At 46.5% G+C, this 22,401-nt stretch overlaps 1 protein-coding gene and 1 long non-coding RNA gene across 3 annotated transcripts in view; one reads left to right on the forward strand and one right to left on the reverse strand.

Annotated features, from left to right (window-relative positions):
• The window catches only part of PAPPA (pappalysin 1), a 228,169-nt gene extending 213,724 nt beyond the window's left edge, over positions 1-14,445 (forward strand). Inside the window, exons 22-23 of one of the 2 annotated variants that reach the window (XM_073313935.2) lie at positions 3,694-3,742; positions 5,022-8,708. In XM_073313935.2, coding sequence (XP_073170036.1) covers positions 3,694-3,726 — 33 coding nt within the window. In that variant the 3' untranslated portion in view covers positions 3,727-3,742; positions 5,022-8,708. Of the gene's footprint in view, positions 1-3,693; positions 3,743-5,021; positions 8,709-9,868 lie in introns of those variants that run through there. The other variant, XM_073313934.2, reaches the window with a different exon arrangement.
• LOC140899095 (uncharacterized) lies at positions 2,708-11,096 on the reverse strand. Its single transcript, XR_012155216.2, has 3 exons — positions 10,986-11,096; positions 8,212-8,341; positions 2,708-5,559 (listed from the first exon to the last, which is right to left on the reverse strand). It is a non-coding gene; the product is annotated as an uncharacterized LOC140899095 (long non-coding RNA).
• Positions 14,446-22,401: the final 7,956 nt, after the last annotated feature.

The raw sequence follows: 22,401 nt of genomic DNA on the forward strand, positions 1-22,401 counted from the left end.
TCTAGACTGGTTGTTGTCTGGAAGGACTTCCTGGTCGGTGTAACAGTCCAAGCTGATAGCATTCTGGGATCCCAGACAGCAAACATTAAGGCCAAATTCTGTCCCTGCTTCCATTTGTGCAACTTCTTTGGAGTAAGTAGAAAGGTCAGGGTAGAGCTGAGGGAGAAATTAGGCCCCAGAGGCCAACGAAGGAGCAGCACAAGGAAGTGATAGAAATTTCCCACACGCCCATCTTGCTGGGGTTATTTGCATCTTTCAATACCGAACATTAAAGCTCTTGGCATCCTTCCAAATGTAAGGCCAAATGCGCACAACAGCCTCACCTTCGATAATGCATGATTTAGCCCCAACAGCAGACTGCCTCAAATCCCACTATTAGGGCTCCTTTGAACAGTTAGTGTCTGTTCCTTTCCTATCCCCTCATTTTATAGAATCATATTGAATCATAGGACTGGAAGGGACCTCAGTCCAGTCGCCTGAACTCAAGACAGGACTAAGTGTTATCTAGACCATCCCTGACAGGTGTTTGTCTAATCTTCTCTTAAAAAATCTCCAATGGTGGAGATTCCACAAACTCCCTGTGCAATTTATTCCAGTGCTTAACCACTCTGACAGTTAGGAAGTTTTTCCTAATGTCCAACCGAAACCTCCCTTGCTGCAATTTAAGCCCATTGCCGTTTGTCCTATCCTCAGAGGTTAAAGAGAACAATTTTTCTCCCTCCTCCTTGTAACAACCTTTTATGTACTTTAAAACTGTTATCATGTCCCTTCTGCATCTTCTCTTCTCCAGACTAAACAAATCCAATATTTTCAATATTCCCTCACAGGTCATGTTTTCTAGACCTTTCATCATTTTTGTTGCCCTTCTCTGGAGTTTCTCCAGTTTGCCCACATCCTTCCTGAAAGGTGGTGCCCAGAACAGGACACAATACTCCAGTTGAGGCTTCATCAGTGCAGAGTAGAGTGAAAGAATTACTTCTCGTGTCTTGCTTACAACACTCCTGTTAATGTAGACCAGAATGATCTTTGCTTTTTTTGCAACAGTGTTACACTCTTGACTCCTATTTAGATTGTGATTCCCTGTGATTCCCAGCTCCCTTTCCACAGTACTCCTTCCTCTGCAGTCATTTCCCATTTTGTATGTGTGCAATTGATTGTTCTTTCGTAAGTGGAGTCCTTTGTATTTGTCCTTATTGAATTTCATCCTATGTACTTCAGACCATTTCTCCAGTTTGTCCAGATCATTTTGATTTTTAATCCTATCCTCCAAAGCACTTGCAACCTCCCCCAGCTTGGTATCATCCACAGACTTTATGAGTGTACTCTCTATGCCATTATCTAAATCACTGATGAAGATATTGAACAGAACCGGATCCAGAACTGATCCCTGTGGGACCCCACTTGATATGTCCTTCCAGTTTGACTGTGAACCACTGATAACTACTCTCTGGGAATGGTTTTCCAACCATTTATGCACCTACCTGATAGTAGCTCCACCTTGGTTGTATATCTGTACTTTGTTTATGAGAATGCCACGCAATACAGTATCAAAAGCCTTACTAAAGCCAAGATATATCACTTCTACAGCTTCCCACCTATCCACAAGGCTTGTTATTCTGTCAAGGAATGCTATTACATTGATTTGACATGATTTGTTCTTGACAAATCCATGCTGACTGTTACTTGTCACCTTAATATCTTCTAGGTATCTGCAAATTGATTGCTTAATTATTTGCTCCATTATCTTTCTGGGTACTGAAGTTAAGCTGACTGGTCTGTAAATTCCTGGGTTGTTCTTATTCTCCTTTTTATAGATTGGCACTATATTTGCCCTTTTTGAGTCCTCTGGAATCTCACCTGTCTTCCATGACTTAATTTCAGAGATCCTCCAAAAGTTCCCTAGGGAACTTTAACAACTCCTTGCAGTGTAACTACTCCCCTGTTGTGGGTGTGTTTTTTTTCTTCCCCCAGGATTTCTCCTGTCCAGTTGCCTTTCTCCTCCACTACTTTCCTCGTTTCTTTCCATTTTATGAGTTTTCGCTTGACAAGCATGGCAAGAAAGAACTTGTGCAGATCAAAATCATTTCTCAATGGGCCCTGGTCACATATTTCATTCTAAACTATCATTACGGACACTCTGTGTTAAATATTCTGCATCCCAGTCCCTGCAACTTGTTCAAGGTACACAACTTGAATCTAACCCAGAAGAATAAGCTCTTTAAATTCCGCAAAACTGGACGGTATTTGTAGTGCCACATTCTCCTCTCACTTACATCCCGGCCACTCCACTTCATCACAAGGAGGGTAGCCACAGTGCAGTTGAAAGGAGAATCTGTCTCAGACAGTTTCACAGCTCAGGTTAGACATCAACTACTTTGCCCTAATGCCAAGGATACATCACCTTGGCACAAATCTCCATTTAGAATGCCAAATCTTCCGCCGATTGATGTTCCATTGAAACAGGTGCACACCATGGAGAAAAAACCACAAAGTGGCTCAGTAAAAAACAAATGAGGCCTAGTGCTGGATGGAGAACCTGGCAAGGTTCATCCAACGTTTTGTTTATCCAAAACCCATGGAAACTTATCTGAGCCTCTTCACTCAAGAAACCAGGACATAAAGCAAAGGGCCTTGAGCAGACATATTGCTTTAATTTGCAGTAGTATCAGCATTCATTTCCAAGGAGTGCGTCCATCCCACCCCCCACCCCAAAGTGGGATCCAGTGGATCCCTACCCATCTTCTGTGGCCAAAAGTAAAAGTGACAATCTGTGAGTACTCTGGAGATGTAAATACCCAAGTCTGATCATCTCTGAAACATGGTGCTTTCTTGCAATGTTCCTATTCCTGCTCTTCTGCCTGAAGCCAACAGTCCTAACTGGCAGTGTTTAGAACGTGGGTATGAGAAAGCTCACACAGCCAGTGGTCTAGCTGCCACTGAGGAAACGATGCTTATCCAGAAGAGTGGATCTCCCTGACATGCCACCTCCAGTGCCCCTGGCAGGCTGTTCCCGTTCACTGTAATTAGCTAGAGAGGTACAATATAGGGTGCATGAAGGAACAGAGGATGCAATATAAAAGCATTACTTCCTTTGTTTGGAAATGGTTCAGTGTTTAGTATGTGCTCCAAGTGCACTGTGTTATCCAGGCATTCGGGTGAACTTGCTTACTTGTTATGTTTGGTCCTTGCTAGCAAGTGGTTGTGTGACATGTGAGGGCATTTTTGGTCATGGGTGGTTGAGTGGCCATTTCAGGGCTCAGAGTTGGTTTGCCTAACACCAAAAGGATCCTTTTCCAGACAGCAATACATTAAACGCAGTGATGGTTGCAGCCCGTGTTGTCTATCCTGAGAGCAAATTCTTGGTTGGTATGAGAAATGCTGTATGTTTGTGGGTACCCCACAACACACAGCAATCCCTGGAGAGCTGCTAACTGTTTGCTCAGCCACCCAACCTTGCTTCATTAGCAAGTGTTACAGAAACCAAGGAACAGGGCTTTCCTTTCTGCACACCAGCTATTTGCCTCTGGGTGGTCAGGCTGCTCTGAAATCTTTGGTGCTTATTTAGACTAATTACATTCATGTTTTCACAATCAGTAGCACACGGATTGGAAGCACAGCTGATTGCGGAGCGGCAGAGCTGCTTGCTTTCACACTCCGTGTGGTTTGCCAAACTGGCTCCCTTGCTCATTTCAGCCCCTCGACTGTCAGCATTACGAACGCAGATGAAGAGCAGGGAATTAAAGTAAGTTACTGACCTCCTTATTTCATCCTCCCCTACTCTAGGGGGATGTCTACACAGCAACTAGACACCTGCGGCTGGCCCGTCTCAGCAGACTTGGGTTCGTGGGGATCGGGCTGAGGGCTGTTTCATTGCAGTTAGACTTCCAGGCTTGGGCGGGAGCCCGGGCTCTCGGACCCTGCGGGGTGGGAGGATTCCAGATCTTGGGCTCCACCTCAAGACCGGAAGTCTATACTGCAATGCAACAGCTCCATAGCCTGAGCCCTGTGAGCCCAAGTCAGCTGGTACAGGCCACCCATGGGTTTTTCTTTGCCACGTAGACAAACCCTCTAGGGCCTGACACTACTCTCATGCTGGGTCTATGTCAATGTAATTACATTCATTTCAGTGGAGTTACCCCTGATTGACACCGCAGGGTGAATGAGAAGCGAATCGGGCCTGTTGAGTTCAATGGGGTAACTCTTGATTTACATCAGGATGAGTGAGAAGAGAGTCAGGCCCATGAACATCAATGGGATAGTTCTGGATGTACAACTGTGGGAGAGGCAAGTCAGGCCTCCTCAACCTTACATACCGTCCTTTGGGCCTCTGAGGAGCTTTAATCTCTCCTTTTCCAGGCCCTGAGGGGGCATTGACCTGGTTTGGGAGTGAACCCAGCATACCAGCCCAAAGAGTTAAAAGTCAATTTTTGCCACGTAGACATACCCTCTAGGGCCTGACACTACTCTCATGCTGGGTCTATGTCAATGTAATTACATTCATTTCAGTGGAGTTACCCCTGATTGACACCCCAGGGTGAATGAGAGGCGAATCGGGCCTGTTGAGTTCAATGGGGTAACTCTTGATTTACATCAGGATGAGTGAGAAGAGAGTCAGGCCCATGAACATCAATGGGATAGCTCTGGATGTACAACTGTGGGAGAGGCAAGTCAGGCCTTCTCAACCTTACATACCGTCCTGTACTGGGCCTCTGAGGAACTTTAATCTCTCCTTTCCCAGGCCCTGAGGGTGCATTGACCTGGTTTGGGAGTGAACCCAGCATACCAGCCCAAAGAGTTAAAAGTCAATTTTTGCGTCATCTTAGAAAAGCCCTGGTGACCTAAATGCCAAAAACCAGGGAGAAGAAAAGTACAAGACGTGTTTGTGCTTAAGAGCCCTGTTAGGGAACAAAGCCCCCACTTGGTGTGTGAACTCTGAGGGTACCGGGGGGAGGTGAGCGGCCACTGAGAACGGCTTGCCGCAGCCTGCCATGCTTATCTTGACCCAGCACTTTTATCCATAGGAGGGGAGATGGACGTGGGGGTTCTTCATACTTCCAGAGTTAGTCACATCAGGGAGATTTTGCAAACATTTCAACTTCTATCTAGCAACACGCTGTTTCCCGACATGCGACGCTCCTCCCCACCCCCACAGCAGCACTTATGCCAGTGTAAATCAGCCGTAAGTGCATTGAAGCCACAGTGTGAAGCGGGAGTGGGGGAGAGGGTGTGGAGGGCTAAGAATCAGGCTATTTGTGTTACTGTTCTCCCGTCCCTCTCGGTACCTGCCTGGGATTTCACCCTGGGAAGGAGGCGAGTAATACCCTCAAACGCATTCCCATCTGTTTCCTCCAGATTGTCCTTTCTCAGTGATTCTCAGTGGGTTATCTGAGTCTGGATAGCATTAGCTGTGTGTCAATCCGTAGCTGCACCGTGAGGAGGACAAGCTGCCTCTGGTCCATTTAGTTGACTGGATCCCAGCCGTGCATCAGTGTCTCCTGTCTTTGTGCTGTCTCCTCTAGGACTCAGAGTGGCCATGCTTCTTCACCGTCGGAACAGGACCTGTCATGTAATATATGGGCGCATAAATTAAGGGCCAGATCGCAAGCCTACTGAAGTCAACAGAAAGATTCCCATTAACTTCAGCAGGCTCTGGATAAGGCTCTTAGATCAGAGATTGCAGAGATTTAGTTGGGGATTATGTCCTGCTCTGAGCAGGGGGTGGGACTAGATGACCTCCTAAGGTCCCTTCCAACCCTGATATTCTATGATTCTAAGAGGGTTATATCCCTTCTATAGCCTGTGATGGATGTAAAGTTGGCTACAAATTATATGGAGTTTTTAGCTCAAAGAAAGGGGGACAAACAAAAAATAACTTCTAGCTGTGAACCACAAATAGATCCTCTGAGCCTTGGTGTCACAGAGCTGACAGAGAGGTTTGAAAGGGTGAAATGTCCTCATACAGGTGGTCTCTCTCTTTTTCTATGTCTGTCTGTCCTCTCCCCCTCCAATGAAGCTGGAAGGCAAGAAATTTAAAACTGATGAAAGGAAGCAGTTTTTACACATCATATCATTTAACATGTGGAACTCACTGCCACATGATTTTATTGAGACCGAATGCTCGGTAAAATTCAGAAAAGGATTAGAAACATAAGGATTTATCTACATTTGAAAGATAATTTGGATTAAGGTGGGATGTGAATTTAAAATGCAATATTGATTCTTGAATAGCTGTGTGTGGATGCTCTAATTCCAGAATAATGTTTGCTCTGTGTTCTCCATGTCTCTTTGTCAGGCTTAGCCTATGTGCATGATGAGGACAAGGTGCCTTTGATTCCTTTTGTTAACTGTGTGTGTGCATTAAAGACAGACCCAAGAACCAACATACAGATTTTGACCCAAAATTCCCCAGAGTTCTGTGCTAATCCGTCCTGTGGTTTTTGGTTCTGGCCCATCTCTCAGATGTTTGTGCATGTGTGTGTGCATTCAAGATGGGCTCAAAGACCAGCATTCCGGTTTTGATCCATATGTCCCTGGAATTCTTTGTGGTTCGGTCGTTTGGTTTTGGTTCTGGCTCATCTCTCATATGCTAGTGTGTGTATATGTGTTATGCGCTCTCATTTCTCTCCCCTAACCCCTTTTCCATGTCCCCTCTTGGGCTGTGGTGTTCTCTGCCTACATCAGTTTGTTTGTGGATACAGTATCTTTGTCTGTTTCACAACAATCACTGAGCCAAGACCTGAGTTTTTAACATTCTGTCTTTCTCCTGCTACAGCAGCATTCCTGGGTGTTAGGCATCAACTGTTGCAAGGGGAGACACAAGGGAGCGCAGGTCTTGGTAGCTAAATGAAGGAAAACAGATTCGTTTTTAAATGTATAATGTCTAGATTAAATGCATATATTTGGACATGTCAGTGCTAGTCATATATTCTGTTAATGACTTGGGACCTTAAAGAGCTATCTGGAAAAAAAAATCCAGTTCATTTTAGAGTGTGTTTTTCTGGGCTCAAGCACCTAACCGGAGCATGGCTCAGTGAACAAGGAATGGAAGGCAGCTTCTTCTTAATGTTGTTTGTTTGTATTGCTGTAGCACCTAGGAGCCTGAGTCATGGACCAGGCCTCTGTTGTGTCAGGAAATGTACAAACACAGAAGGAGAAGATAGTCTCTGCTCCCAAAGAGCTTAGGGCTGGATTTTTAAATGTCTGTGGGAATTAGGTAGCTAGTAACTTTTTGAAATCTACTTGGTGCCTTTCTGCACCTTTAGGTGCCTAAATACTTGTGAAAATCTTGGGGGCTTGGAACAACCATATGTTTTAATTGTTATTTCTCTGTGAGAATGCAAGCCTTGCTCCTCTGCTCTTTTGGTGCTGAAGTCATGAGATTAGCCATGCGTGTTTGAGTTTACCTGTCCTCATTGCCTTTTTCTTCCCTATCAATGAGCGATTGGCTTACGCCCTGAAGCATGAGCATTTAAAGATTTGTATCCTGTCAGATAGGACTGTGGATGTTCTCTTTATCCATATAAATGTCCAGTACATCGTTATAGAATGTATAATTATCCCGGGAGTCTCGCTGCTGTTAAGATATCATTGTGGTGAAGATTAGACAATGGGAACATTACATTAGATAGGATAAAAATATGTAAGGGGTATAAAGAGATGAACACAACCGTTCACTGGATTAGGAGGAAAGTCCCCTTATAGCCATGTTGTTCCACTGCAGAGAACTTGCACTTTCCTCTGAAGCATCTGTTGGGGACAGACTACTGGCCTAGTTGGACTATTTCAGTATAGAATCCTATAGGGCAGACTGTAGGGTTCTTTTTGGACAACACAGAGGAAGACATTCCCTCTCCAGAGGCTCTCACGGTACAGAGGGATTATTCTCTTTCTGCAGATTGATAGAGTTTAAGGCCAGAAGGGACCATTAGGTCATGTAGTCTGACCTCCTGTATATCGCTGGCCATTGCATTTCACCCTGTATTGAGACCTGAGATTGTCCAGTTCTGATTTCACGCGTCCTTGTAATTGTTGTTAGAAAGCAAAGAAGGAGGGGCTGATGGAGGGGGGAAGGCTATAAGGAGAGGCCCACTGACTTCATTTCAAAAGAACACCAGACTGACATCAAACTGTAACGAACTCCAGAGAGCCAGGAAGTTCAAAAGTCAATATTTCGGCACAGCCCTGTGAGGTGCATACAGGGAAATTACATACCTGTAACATGCTTCTTTGAAGACATCATCTTCCAGGGTTCTCATTCTTGACTCTGGAGTTCCAAAGAGTGACAATGCTGCACTGATGGTATCTCTAAAGGAGCATTATCCCCAGTTTACAGGGAGAATAACTGAAACACAGAGACAGAAGAGCTTGGCCAAGGCAAAACAGTGAGTCAGCAGCAGTCAGGAATGAACTTCAGGTCTTCACTCTACCCAATAGACTCCACCATCTCATTTCAGAATATTTGGGACATTGTAGTTTGCAGTAGTCCTGCCCTGACTGGTTTAGGGATGGACCAAGTTGTAGACTATGGGTAAAGGTATTTACTATCAAACCTCAGTGTGTTAACTGGGAATTCTTAAGTAATTAATATAATTAATACACCCTTACACGCCTGAAAGCTCATTGCTTTACTGCCTTAACTTGTGCCTATGCCTTACCTAGCAAATACTTATACCTTTAGGCTACAAAGTATCCTCTTAGCTTTTCCTGTTTTCTCCAGTTTCTACAAATTCTCTGATTTCTATTATTTGAATTTATTTATTTTTAGACTCTTGACATTTCTCTTCCCTTCACACGTGTTGCAGTCACTCAGTCTTTGATTCAGTTCTTTGGGCAGTGCCACAGTTTGACCCCAAACCGGGTCCTGACTCCACCTGAACGGTTAAGGTTTGTGAAGGTGAAGTCAGATGTGCTGGGTGGAGGTGCTGGAGAGCACTGAATCCGTGCCCGGCGTTGGCTATCTGAGCTCTTTTCTGAGCTGCATTGTGTCCCCATCTCAGGCTGCCTCGCTGTGAAATAAAGATTCCCACCCCCCCACCCCTCCGCCCCACCCACCCATCTTTCCTGTGCGTGTGTGTAAAGAGAAAGGCACATTGTACACAGACACGCAGCCACACGTACGGAAGGGATAGCTCCATGGACAGAAATGGTAACTATGTGTGTAAGTGCATGGTCCACATTCTTCCATGTGCCAGTGATGGATGGATTCAGATAGGGAACAGACAGATCCGAGCTGTATGGCCTGGAGAAAAGTGCATATAAAACAAGGAAGCAAACATGTGGAAGCAGAGCCAAGCGAATGAGAGTGAGCAAATGCTTGCTGTACTTGCCGAGAACATTTGAACAGGTTGCAGCACTGTCCTGGAAAGGGTTGGGGGAGGGGAATTAGGTCATTAACTCTGTCTGCGCAGATGGGAGAGACTCTTGGGAATTCACTTCAGGCAAGCAGGACTCTCCCCCACCCCCTTCTCTTTATGTAAATGCCATGATGCAATAGGCTGAAATCAATGTCTGTTAGCCAAGCACTCCAGGCTGTTACTTCGACTACTGCACGCTCTTCTTTAAACAGACAATGAGGAAATTTTATTTGCACAGAGCAATATCTCCCGCTCCCATTCCTTCCAAGTTTCCCACCCACTCAGTTGTTGGGCCTCTGTACTTTGAAAACACCAAAAGTTTAAAGGCTCGCTCTTGGTGAAACCCAGGCACCTTTTCATCATTGTTTAAGTGCTCAGTGATGGGTGGGGTACAGGGCCTGCCCCGAGGAATTTAGCCCAAGATTTTCAAGACTAGGGGCATGAAATTATCCACATGACTGTCGAAAAGTGTGTTTCCTTGTGCACTTCCCTGTGTTTTTGCCTCTATCCCATAGGTTATTCCTTTCCCTATGTCCTGTGACCTACAAGCAGAATGTGCTTGCCTAGACCCCAACGCTCAAGAGAACAGTCAGAAGGATGTACGCAGCTTCAGTCGTGGGTAACGTCCGGCAACATGGAATGGACTATCACACTGCTAAAGGCAGGCTCGGAGAGACACCACATCCCTTTTTGGTATTGTCTTTAACATTTAGCTGCTCAACTGGATGGCATTTCTGCACCAGGGACCTTTAGAATTCAACCAGTCTGCCTTTAATTTTTGTCCAAGGAGAACTCAAAGTGGGGGGTTATGTATTAAGTATATCTTAAATAGCAAAAACAACAAACAAGCAAAAACAAAGAGTCGAGTCAAGACTTTTAAGTATCAAAACAGCATGTGTTTATGCAGTTGTGCGCCCACCTAATTTGAACTGTTTGTATCTAGATCTAAGGCGAGAAACAAGCCATATATATATATATACAAATTTATAGAGATAAATAGAGAGATTGAGATCAAAGCAAACACACGTTCCCCTCTCCAGCGCTCATAACTCAGACCATTCATGGAAGAGGCTGAGTTCTCGGATGAAACCAGGCCAAGCTTATACTGATGCTGAATGCCAAGGTATCTCATGCCCAGGGAACTGAGGTTAGGATGGGTTCACCACGGGACCGTGCATCTTGGCGAATGTCTTTCCAAATGGCCAGACGGCTGAAAAGTGGGTTGCATTATCTTATCATGAAAATATTACACCCAGGCTAGGAGCTTTGCAAACTGTACGGGGCTTTTCTGCGCGGCTGCACTGGCCTCCATCCAGCTTGCAAATTGCAGCCTACACATGGGAGAACTCCGAAATGTTTGCTGGTCGGCAGACCGTCCCGTGGTGAAGCAAAGGAGGGTGCTAGCGGGTGGATGGGCTGAGGACTGGCATTGATGAGTTAGGCTGGCACTGAGGATTGGAGATTATTGCTCCTGAGGGAATAGGGAGGGTAAATCAAACCCCCATACTTATCGTTTGAGCATGTCTGCTGCTGCTACTCCTGCTGCTATGTCCCATACAACTAGTTTCTTTACTGTGTCAGGACAGGGTGACAACAACCCCAAGCAACCAAACAATCTGCCTTAAAGCTTACCTACAACCTGCCTTTCAGACCCTCTGGTTTTCTCCTCAGCACTGGGGCAAGAAATCAGGACACCAGCCAGCCAAAGAGATTTGCTGCTTCACCTCCAGCTAGCCAATGGTTCTGCTTAAACCTCCTCCCCTCCCCTTTGGTATATTATATTGAACAACGTTTTCGTGTTCCTGTTGGCACAGGAGAGGCCGGAGGAGAGGGAGAGAGTGCAAAGGCATGAGCCAAGTGGAAAGAATGGCTGGGGACAGGATTAGACTTTTGAACCCAGTTTGTCAGTGTTAAATTCCCAGGCCTGTGGGCAATACATCCCACAGAGCGACTTCAGAGCAGGAGATCAGCTGCTTTGAATCTTCCAAAAGGAAGGGCATGAAGAGAGGTTACCCTCACACCTCCCATCTGCCCCTTCCTCCCCACCTCCAGTTCTGGTCCGGAAAGGTGCACTTTCCACCAGCCGCTCATTCATGTCTTATTTGGGATTCAGCATCCTCTGGTTGCTTCAGATCCCATCGAGTCAATCTGATACCCAGTGGAGCCAGTGCAGACATTGCTGCTACAACCCATTCCAAACATATCCCTAAAGTCTGCACACTAACGGCTGGATTGGCATCCCGTAGTTTAGGGCTCCTGTTGACAATAATGCCTCCCTGAAAGGGTTAATTCCCCCTTCTGCAGGGCTTTAAAATGGGCTCAGACGGGAGGTGGGCCTGACATTGCCTGACAAGGGAATGGCCGCGGCATTTTAGAGCTTGGGCAGCTCATTTAAGTGCATTCACAAGGGCCACGGCTCCCCTTGAAGCCATCCTAGAACCGGCTGCAATCCCTTGAACCAATGCAGCCAGAATGAACTGTCCTGCTTGCCTGATATTTTAGACTCTGGGGAAGGAAAAAGATTTTTTGGGGGGTGGGGGAGAAGCAAAAAATTCAAATCCATGGGAACATTTTAAGCCAGAAGAGGAATTCTTCCTCAACTCAGTGACACCAAAATCCCCCAATGCTTCGTTGCCCAGATTGGGCATCCCAGTGGCACTCACTGATTTAGGGGCCTTAGGACCTCTCACTAGACCTAGACTTTATTTCTGTCGAGTATAGTCAATGCCCAGCCTTCTACAGAGGCTGCATCTCCCTTCCCTAGCCATGGCGCACTTGGGGAGCTGCCAGAGGCTGTAAAAATGGCTCGACATGGGAAATCAACAGGCTTGTAGAAACTGGGGTCAAGATTAAGAATTCAAAGATAAAGGGCCAAACACATCCCTGGACTCACTCCGTTAAAGCTATGGCAATTAAACTAGGGATGGCCCCAAAACAATTCCAATCTGGGAGGGCAGGGGCAGTGACTGTGTCGTACATCTGCTGAAGGGTCCCACCTCCAAAGCCCTCTATTGATTCAGAGAACAGGTCCGGTCCTGGCTGTCAAGCAGGCGTCCCACCCACCTGTACACACGCGCTCACTGCTGCCCTCCCAAGGACAAAAGGATTGGTCAGGCATCATGGCTCTCTCAGGGGGCTTATATTGAGCATCCTCAAATCCAGCTGAGTAGACTGGGAGCTGCGGTTACTCACAGAGATCCCCTGCAGCTTGCAGCCTCGAGTCCTTTGCCTCTCTTCTGAGGCCGCCATCCACACGAAAATACATGTGAGACAGTGGCATTGCCCCTCCCCCATGCTGGCGGTTTGCTTCACGTGTCGTCAAAAGAGCTCACAAGCCCCAGTTATCGACCGGCTTGTGTCCTCTACGCCCGCAACAGGTTGGCAGGAGCTCTGCTTTGTGCCCCATGTCCTACTTGCACCTCCCAGAGAGCAAAGAGCTGCTAGGCCAGGGGCAGCTCTAACTTTTCAGTGATGTGTATTAATATGGGTTTGGTTTTTATATATATATATATATATATAATTTTATATATATAATATATATAATTTTCCCAGTTATAATGCCACCCTGCATAGAGTCCCAAAGACGCATACTTGCCTCGTGCTCGTTGTGAGCTCCTGAGAACTCAGGGCCAAAATAGCCCCCTTTTGCATAGAGAGGGATCAATGCGGAGAAGATAGGGCAAGCTGCTGCTCACAGAGATTTGAGTCCTCCTTGCGTTCGGGGGAGAGGCTAGTGTGGAAGGAGGTGTGGCCTCTCACCCACACAGCCTCACATGCCAATTACAGCACTGCAGTCCCCGGTCTGCCAGCAGTGGCAGTCCCCTCTTCAGGGCAGAACCTCCATGCTGCTATTTTCCCCTCTGGCATGCCTAGGCGGTGCATCTCCTCCCACGGAGCCCACAGCACCAGCAGCGGACGTCAGCGCTGTTTTGCACAGCGTTCCCTCCCTCCCATGGGGTTTACCAGAAGAAAACCTGGGTTGGCATGTGCGTGAGGGGGCTGCTGATTCCCAGCTCTGCCCACTTGCGCTCCCTGAACACAAGACTCCCATTGTGCCTTGCCTCTGTGCGTAGGTGGGTGAGTGGAGGGGCCACAGTGGGCCCTTTCCCAACCTCCCTCTCCCTTGTGCAGCGGTCCTGAGGAAAAGGTTAATCTAATCTTTGGTGTATAAGGGGTTAACTCTTTCAGAGTCCAATCCAGCCCCCATTGGCATCAGTGGAAAGACTCCCATTGATGTCAGTGGGCATTGGATCAGGCGGGAGGGACACGAGCCACCAAGCGAATGCACAAATCAAAAGTTATAAAGCCACTGAAGGCAGCTGCTCACTTGGTGCAGGTCCCGTGGCACCTGCCTGATTGCCAGAGATGTGGGGCCAACACTCCACCCCACAGTAGCCCTGAGTGAGGCGATCATCTTCGCCTGGAGCAGCCTTTGCCCAGGCTTGGCTCCAGCTGCTGATGGCTTCCATGGTTAGGAAGAGGGAGAGCTAGATCAGAAAGTGGCGAATCGTGCGTGACGGGGTGGAAAAACCCGATCAGCTGCTACTCTCCACCCCCAAACGGACTGCGCTGGTGTCCATGTTTTCTTGCACATTCTGCTGCCCCTCACCCCCCAAGGCTGAGACAGGAGGGTTGTGCCAGAGGATCGTTCAGAGTCAGGTTCCAGCTACCTCCCTTCCGGTTTTGGTTTCACTTGGTTGTAACTGTCGGTTTGTTCTAGGTTTTACCTGTGTTTAAAAAAAATATATTAAAAAAAAAAAAAACCAAACAACGGTTTCTTGCTGCAACTGATTCAAGTGGGGGAAAAAATAACAACAAGACTTTATGGAGAGAAGAGAAAGAGGAGGGGGAAAAAGAAAGGAAAAAAAATGCATGATCCAAACCTGAGAAGAGCAAAACCTAGTTTTGTGTGTTATTCTGCCAACTGAGTAGAGAGTTAGACACTTATGTGTAGATTTCCCTAGAAATACAGTGAAGTGTTTATTGCATTGTCTGGAGGGTTTTCGGGGTTTGGGTTGGTTTTTTTTTTCCCTTGTGCTTTGTGACAAGTCCAGGAAATAAGGCTAGTTTGATATGTTTTCTGTTTCTTGCGGGGGAGGGGGCGGGAGGTTGGTATATTGTTGTTTTTTGGAGGGTGGGGGTGGGTGGGTTCATTGCATTTATCTTTTCCAGATTTTTTTAACATGTGTATTTGTGCTTTTTTACATTATCCAACTGTACATATACATTTATCCAGTATTTCACTGTGCTCCAATTACTGCACTCAAAAATCACTGCACAGTCTGAATTCAGAACAACAAGATAGAGAGAGAGAGAGAAAAAGAAAAGAAAAGCTGCTAAATGATCAGACAGGTAATTCCAATTAGTTGGGATTAGGGGCACTAAACTTTTCCCCATTTCCTAGATTCCATCCCTTGATTTCCATTTGCGTCCAAACTAGAAAACAAGGAGGTGACTGAATGGGTTAAACTGACACTTAGGTTGGGATTTCCTAAGGGCGTTAGATGCCAGTACTTTGATGTCTAACTCCCTTGGGCAGCTTTGAGAATCCTTGCCTTAAGGCCTCATCTTGCAGTCTTCTCACCTGCAAAACTCCCACAGACTCCAGTGAGAGTTAGAGGTGTGTTCAGTCTGTCGCTGGGAGAAAGCCATGTGCAGAGACTTGATAGCTTCAAGTTACATGGCCTGATTCTGATCTCAGTCGTGTAACTCCATTGACTTCAACTGAGTTACTTCCGCATTACACCATCCTGGGGCCCAATCCTGTGAAGTGCTGAGTCCCTCCAAGAGGCACTGAGCACCTTTAATTCCAGTTAATTTGAGGGTGTTCTGCACCTTGTTGGATTGAGCATTGATGGAGTTTAACCATTGTGCTCAAGGGGGCTTGATCAGGACTTACTGAGAGCAGACCCAAATCTGTCAAGCTGTACTCCCTCTGAGCTCCAGTTCATTAGGGCAAATAGGGACTAATGCAAAGGCTAATGGGTTGCTCTTGTTCCCAGTGAGCCCAGTTTTCAAACACTCAGTGGAGTATAGTGGGACCAGGATGGGGATGATGTTTTCATTGTAGTAATATTTTGTAGCAAACCGTTTCCCCCCCCCTTTTGGCCCCATTCTACAACTCTGAGATTCAGTTAAAATCTAATTGCTTCCTCTCTGGCCAAGCACAAGTGCATGAGTTGGCTTGACTAGCATCAGATAGAGAGTCTTGGTGCTACCTGTGCAATATTGGCCTTGTGGGGGCGGGAGGGGGGGGGGCGGCGGAGCTAATGAGGGTTGCGTTTGAGCCAAAAGAACTCAGTTCTGAAAATGTTTTTGGTTCCGTTTTTTTTTTTTTTTCAATCCATGAGGTCACAATTCAGCCACCCATTGTGATCTTCTGAGTACAAAGAACCAGGGCTGTAATGAGACATTTTTCTCCAGAAATTCAAGAGGGAGGAATTGGAACCATTGTGGAGTTTGCATTGTATGGCCTCTGTAATCATTTACCTGTCTGTAGATGTTGGGCTGGATCTTGTTCCCATCAATGCCAACAAGAAGTTGGGGTTTTTTTGTTATTGACTTCAATGGGAGCAGGATTGAGCCATATTAGAGATATATATGCTATATATATATAATATTATATGTGTAATATTATATATATGTGTGTAATATTTACAAATAAAACTGTGATCTCATCTAGAGAAAAAATGTATTCATAGTACCAACTGCTCTTCCATATTTATGTATCATATTGTATCTTTTTATTATTGTTATAATTATTATGTTTATTATTATTATGATTATTATTATTATGGAATCTTTCTGGCACTTTCTGGAAGCCACGTCAACCAATAATCCAAGGAAGTGCTGAGGATGTATTTTCACAAGAATTCTACTGGTCTACTGTATACAAGAAAAATGAGAGAAAAAAAAAAAGAAAGAAACAGATAAAATACAGTTCAGCCCTTAATTCTGTACCTCACGCCTGTACGTTTGCTGCTCCTATTTTGGGTTTTTATTTTGCATTCGTTTGTTTTTAACGGATCTAATTTAAGTCTCCAAGCAATATATAAAGATGTAAATAGTAAAGCTTATTTATTAAGATTGTCATCTTTTTTTAATTTATATTTACACAATTGTTCATCTAATTTATTTCTTTTTTTCAATACAGTTTTTAACAGTTGTCCTTTTTTTTTGGTTCATGAGGTTTTTTTTTTTTTTTTTACCATTTTCACAGAATTTCTTTATACAGGTTTTTTTAAAAAAAACAAAACCAAATTCCTCTGGTCTTTCAAATACAGGTCACGTGTCACTTAAAAAAAAAAGCTATGTCAAAGACATAAGAAATATTTTGCCATTGTTGATTCCTATACTTTAAAGTTCTATATTATATAAATATATAATACCTTGTATGCTTAAATATTTAACTGTGTGATTTTGTATATATCTTCATACACATGCTCACACATCTAAGAGGGTTTATGTCCCCTGATGCCGGGAGAACAGAGAATCAAAAACACAAACAATATAAGCTTGTATTAAAGAGTTCTGAACAAGAGTGTTTTCTTGTGCCCCATCTTGTTTGGTTTCTTGTGGCAAGTGGACACTGGGCGTATTACTACCTAATATGCATTGAAAAGAACACTGGCTGTTAGTAAGCACTTGGTTACATCTGTTACAGGGATCCGAGAGCCGGCTACCACAGGCATGTTTGTGTATTAGCTGCCTCTGTGTGCGTGAGTGTGTGTGTGTGTGTGCGTGCAAAATGATTGCACTACAGGGAACGGAAAGACTATCAAGTGGAGTGCCCCAAGGGTCGGTCCTGGGGCCGGTTTTGTTCAATATCTTCATAAATGATCTGGAGGATGGTGTGGATTGCACTCTCAGCAAATTTGCGGATGATACTAAACTGGGAGGAGTGGTAGATACGCTGGAGGGGAGGGATAGGATACAGAAGGACCTAGACAAATTGGAGGATTGGGCCAAAAGAAATCTGATGAGGTTCAATAAGGATAAGTACAGGGTCCTGCACTTAGGATGGAAGAATCCAATGCACCGCTACAGACTAGGGACCGAATGGCTAGGCAGCAGTTCTGCGGAAAAGGACCTAGGGGTGACAGTGGACGAGAAGCTGGATATGAGTCAGCAGTGTGCCCTTGTTGCCAAGAAGGCCAATGGCATTTTGGGATGTATAAGTAGGGGCATAGCGAGCAGATCGAGGGATGTGATCGTTCCCCTCTATTCGACATTGGTGAGGCCTCATCTGGAGTACTGTGTCCAGTTTTGGGCCCCACACTTCAAGAAGGATGTGGATAAATTGGAGAGAGTCCAGCGAAGGGCAACAAAAATGATTAGGGGACTGGAACACATGAGTTATGAGGAGAGGCTGAGGGAGCTGGGATTGTTTAGCCTGCAGAAGAGAAGAATGAGGGGGGATTTGATAGCTGCTTTCAACTACCTGAAAGGGGGTTCCAAAGAGGATGGCTCTAGACTGTTCTCAATGGTAGCAGATGACAGAACGAGGACTAATGGTCTCAAGTTGCAGTGGGGGAGGTTTAGATTGGATATTAGGAAAAACTTTTTCACTAAGAGGGTGGTGAAACACTGGAATGCGTTACCTAGGGAGGTGGTAGAATCTCCTTCCTTAGAGGTTTTTAAGGTCAGGCTTGACAAAGCCCTGGCTGGGATGATTTAACTGGGAATTGGTCCTGCTTCGAGCAGGGGGTTGGACTAGATGACCTTCTGGGGTCCCTTCCAACCCTGATATTCTATGATTCTATGATTCTATGACTTACAGAAGCAGCCCATATGGTGACTTTTCAATAGTATGGAGTCTTACTCCCTTGCTACCTGGTGTCTTTGCAATCGCAGAACTGGGACAGTAGCCTCCAACCAAATCACACTGGCCCCTGCTGCACCAATTAGTTAAGACTTTGAGGGTGTCATGCATGTTAGGGGTAGGTGCCCCCCATTCAGGAAAACATTTTACATGTTTAAGTCCACCCTATTCAGGAAAACACTTAGGGATGTGCCTAACTTTAAGTATGTGCTTACATCAAGTTCCATTGACTCCAATGGAACTTAAGCAATTGTTATAGTTAAGTGCATGCTTAAACGCTCTTCCTGCAGAGTGATGTTTGCCTGATTTGGGGCCAGGGTCCTTCACATAACTAAATGCAGAGCAGTTATCGATTCGAGGTTATTGCATAGTTGCATGGAAAAGTGAGGTTTCATCAGTAACTGCTCATCAGGCAAAAACATAAATTGCCCCCAAAAGAGCAGGCTCTGTGACATCAGATGGTGTCTTGAAATCCAGCATCCCTGCTAGTAACTTAAAAAAAATTATGAACATCATGGTAAGTGTGACTACTTAAGGCATAACCCTTAAGATAACAAAGTGTGGGTCCCTACAAAGCGCTTCTACAGCTATAGTCTCGCGTTGTCTATTGGCTCTCAGTGTTCCCAGACCACATCAGAGGATAAGTGAAACAATGGCTCACCTCACTGCCAGTGCCCCAAGAGCACCCTGGGACGCGACGGTCAGGCTGGGTCCTTTGTGGTTCATGCCTCACCAGTGAAGATTCCGCAGGGGGATGCCAGCCAACTGTGGTCTCGCCTGTACACAAGCCAGCAGAGAAGGTGGCTCTCTCTCACATAGCTGCTTGGGCTCAGCAGAGCTGATGGCAGGAACTCATAGGATAGTAACAATTTAACTTCGGTCGCTGAAGTCAGCAGAGCAGTGTGCGCAAAGATGAGAACACGGTTGTGTTTAGAGCAGGGGCATGCACAAGGGTGGCAAAAGACCATGCCCCCCAATCGCTGGGGGAAGAAGGGGGAGCCAGCCCTGAAGCCGCAGTGGGGAGAACTGGGTTTTCTGCCACGGGGGAGGGGAGGGGGGAGGGAACAGAGAGGGGGGCCGAGAACTAGCTTCTCTGGCTGCAGGGGGCCCTTCTAAAGCAGCCAAATTTTTACTCCTGTGTATGACCCTAGTTTAGTGATACTTAAATTTGAGCAAAAGCCAGCATGGCTTGCATATCAGGGTACACCTGGGCTGGTCCTTGGTTGCTACCATGAGCCACCAGTGCTTCTATGGTCATAACTCAGCATTAGCACTCCCCTTGCAGGTCTGGCAGGGAGGAACTGTTGCCGCCGATAGCTGGCTAAGCATGGTTTCCGCACAGTATCACTGAATGACTGAGGTGCAGTTACACTCCCTCTTTTGCCTCTTGGTGACCCCCCGGCAGGATTCTTTTCTTCCCCATTACATAAGACGATTGTCCCCCCCCCCCCCAGTAGGCCCAATTTTCTAGTCTTTTAAAAAATGCAAAGGGATTTTTGCCCCCCTTTCACGCCAAAGCCAGACAGTGGCCACCATAAAATCATTTCCACACTGGGGCCACCCTCGATGCAAAGGTGTGGCTGAGGTGGGGGAGGGAGCTGAGAGCTGCCTAAATGCAGTTATAAAGCTGGAAACTCCAGACATTCTTTAGGCACCAAGCCTGTGGCCATACAAGAAAACATTCAGCTAAAGATAAGCGTCATTCTCAATGGGTCAGGCGCTAGCCAGGCCTGCAACCTCACGCCTGACCAAGGCACTTTGAAACCTCCCCGGGCAGATAAAGGCTACTCACACATTAGAGTCCTGTTCTCAGTGGCTGTCCTGCCTGAGCATAGTGCTTCCCATTTTAATCTTGCTCCATTGTTTACAGGGCGAGAACATGCCTTTCGTTTACCTCCTAAAGAATGAGATTCTGCAATCCATTAAAATTGTTTTCATCTGTGCATAACTGGACACATTTCAGTTACATGCCCAAGGGGCTGCTCAGGTCCAAAAAGACAGGAAAAAACCCCCACAGAACTGTAGTTTCTTGCTCTTTCATAAAAGGTACAACTTTAAAATCACAATAAAAACAAACACTGAGCATTTGTTTTGCTGGGGAACGAGTGTAAAGTGATGGGCAGCCACATGGTGCCCCTATTTGGCTTCAAGGATTCGCAAGCACCATAAAAATTACAGGCTCGCTTGTGACTTGAGCTATGCCTCCTGCAAAGGCATAAGACCACCCCTCCCACCCCCGTTTTCCCCCTGTGGGATTACCAGCTCGTGGATCCAGGCCCGTAGGAGTAAGGCAGTGCTGCTGATGCCCCACTTCTGGGGCAGATGGAGGCAGGCAGTGGGCAGAGAAATTGTAGCTGGCAGGATGATGGAGGGGGCTGTAACTGTCTGCTGTGATAGGCCTGCAGCAATTTAATACCCCTCCTAGTGACTGAGAGGCTTGTCTCCCCAAGCCACACCTGGGCTGGCATAAATTACACACACGCACGGTCCTGGCTAAGGGTACAAGCCTAGCCCCCTGTGCTCAGGAATCACGTCAGCAGTGGCATATGGCCACTGCATAGCAGTGCCCAGGGATGCTACATCCCCCACAAGCTAGGAAACTAGGGTGACCAGATGTCCCGATTTTATAGGGACTGTCCTGATATGCAGGGCTTTTTCTATATTGGTGCCTATTACCCCACCACCACCTCTGTCCCAATTTTTCACGCAAAGTTTCAAGCCGTTGAAAGTGGAGGGGGAATTTAGCTAGTAAACACTGGCAGCATTAACCAAACTGCCCAAACACCCAGGCTGCCATGGGCTTGTTACTGATTGGCAAGGACGAGAACCTCCAGTTTATACAGCTCATCTTTAAAAAAATCCAGCATAGCCAGCAGGCAACTGCCCACTCACACCACCCTGGGGCACCCGTTCAGCTGGAGCCATGTCCCACTCACCACTTTCTGCAGCACGTTCCTTGGAGCTCTTGCATCCAAACACCGACTGGCTCCACTTTGCTGAGCATGGGGCAGACTGGCCACCTTCCCGAGCGTCTCACGGATGGAGGTGCCACTGCCAGGCCTGTGTCTGACTCAGGGGATGTGTTTTTCTCCATACTTCGCTGGCCAGAGAAACCCGGTCAGCTTCACGTCTTACAAACAAAGCCAATCGTGTTTGAAAGGCTGGGATTTTCAGCGCGAGTCAGGGTGGGTTTTCAAAGGGGTTGGCCACCCAAAGCCCTTTAGCAATTAACGGCAACGGGCCATAGACAGGCAGCGTTGACAATCCCGACTGTCGTTGCTGGTGGACAGGAGAGACCCACAGCACTGGCTGAAGAGCAGCAGACCCACCGCAGCCTCTGCTGCCGTACGGTCAGCACCATGTGCCAGGCCAGTCTTGCGCCGGCTTCCCAGAGCACACAGCACTCACCTGTAGACCAAGCCTTCCATACCTCTTGCCCTGTGCACCTTAGCCCTAACCAAACGTGCTTCAGCCCCACCTGCCCTGCAACGGACCCTGCTAGTCTTTGTAAGTTGTACTAAATGGGAGAGCCAGGCCTGGGGGACAGCTGATATCTATATATTACATCTCATCATTGGTAACTATAGCACCAAGGAGGAGCTTAGACAGCTCAGATCCATCAAGATGGGAGTTAAGTGACCAGCATTAGTTATGGCCTGACTTTTCAAACAACATTAAAATGTCCTCAAATGTTTCAAGGGGCTAATTATTTTCTTTTCCCCTCTGCATGCATGTAGTAATGGCCATCATCACTCTCAACTGTGGGGAAAGAGAGTGTTGGTTTACCCAATGAGCTTTGCAGGTGGGCTGTCAGGCCAGCAAGGGGCTGGTGATTGTCAGCATTCTCCTGCAACACAACGCGGTGAAGAATCTGACAGGCAGGAATGCACACTCAGGTAGTATTAGCAGACGGACATGGGGTGCCCTTTAGCTTAAGCGAGCCTACAGGCTACTACCAAAATTCTCAAAGCTGGCTTGGGGACTTGGCATCCCCATTCATTAAAATGGCAAGCCAAGCCCCTTCAGTGGCTCTGGAAATCTCAGCTTTTGTCTGTTCACTGGGTTGGAACACAGCAGCTGTTTACAGTGCTAAGCGGCCCTACAAACACAAATCCGCTCTTGTCAAGGCGTGACCCACTGAGAGCTCTCAGCACCTCAAAGGGGCATGCATCTTGTTAGGGAACCAATCCCATGCCCTGTAAAGTCAATGGGAAGACGCCCGTTAAC

This window comes from Lepidochelys kempii, chromosome 16, assembly GCF_965140285.1.
Source record: "Lepidochelys kempii isolate rLepKem1 chromosome 16, rLepKem1.hap1, whole genome shotgun sequence".
Taxonomy (NCBI): Eukaryota; Metazoa; Chordata; order Testudines; family Cheloniidae; genus Lepidochelys; species Lepidochelys kempii.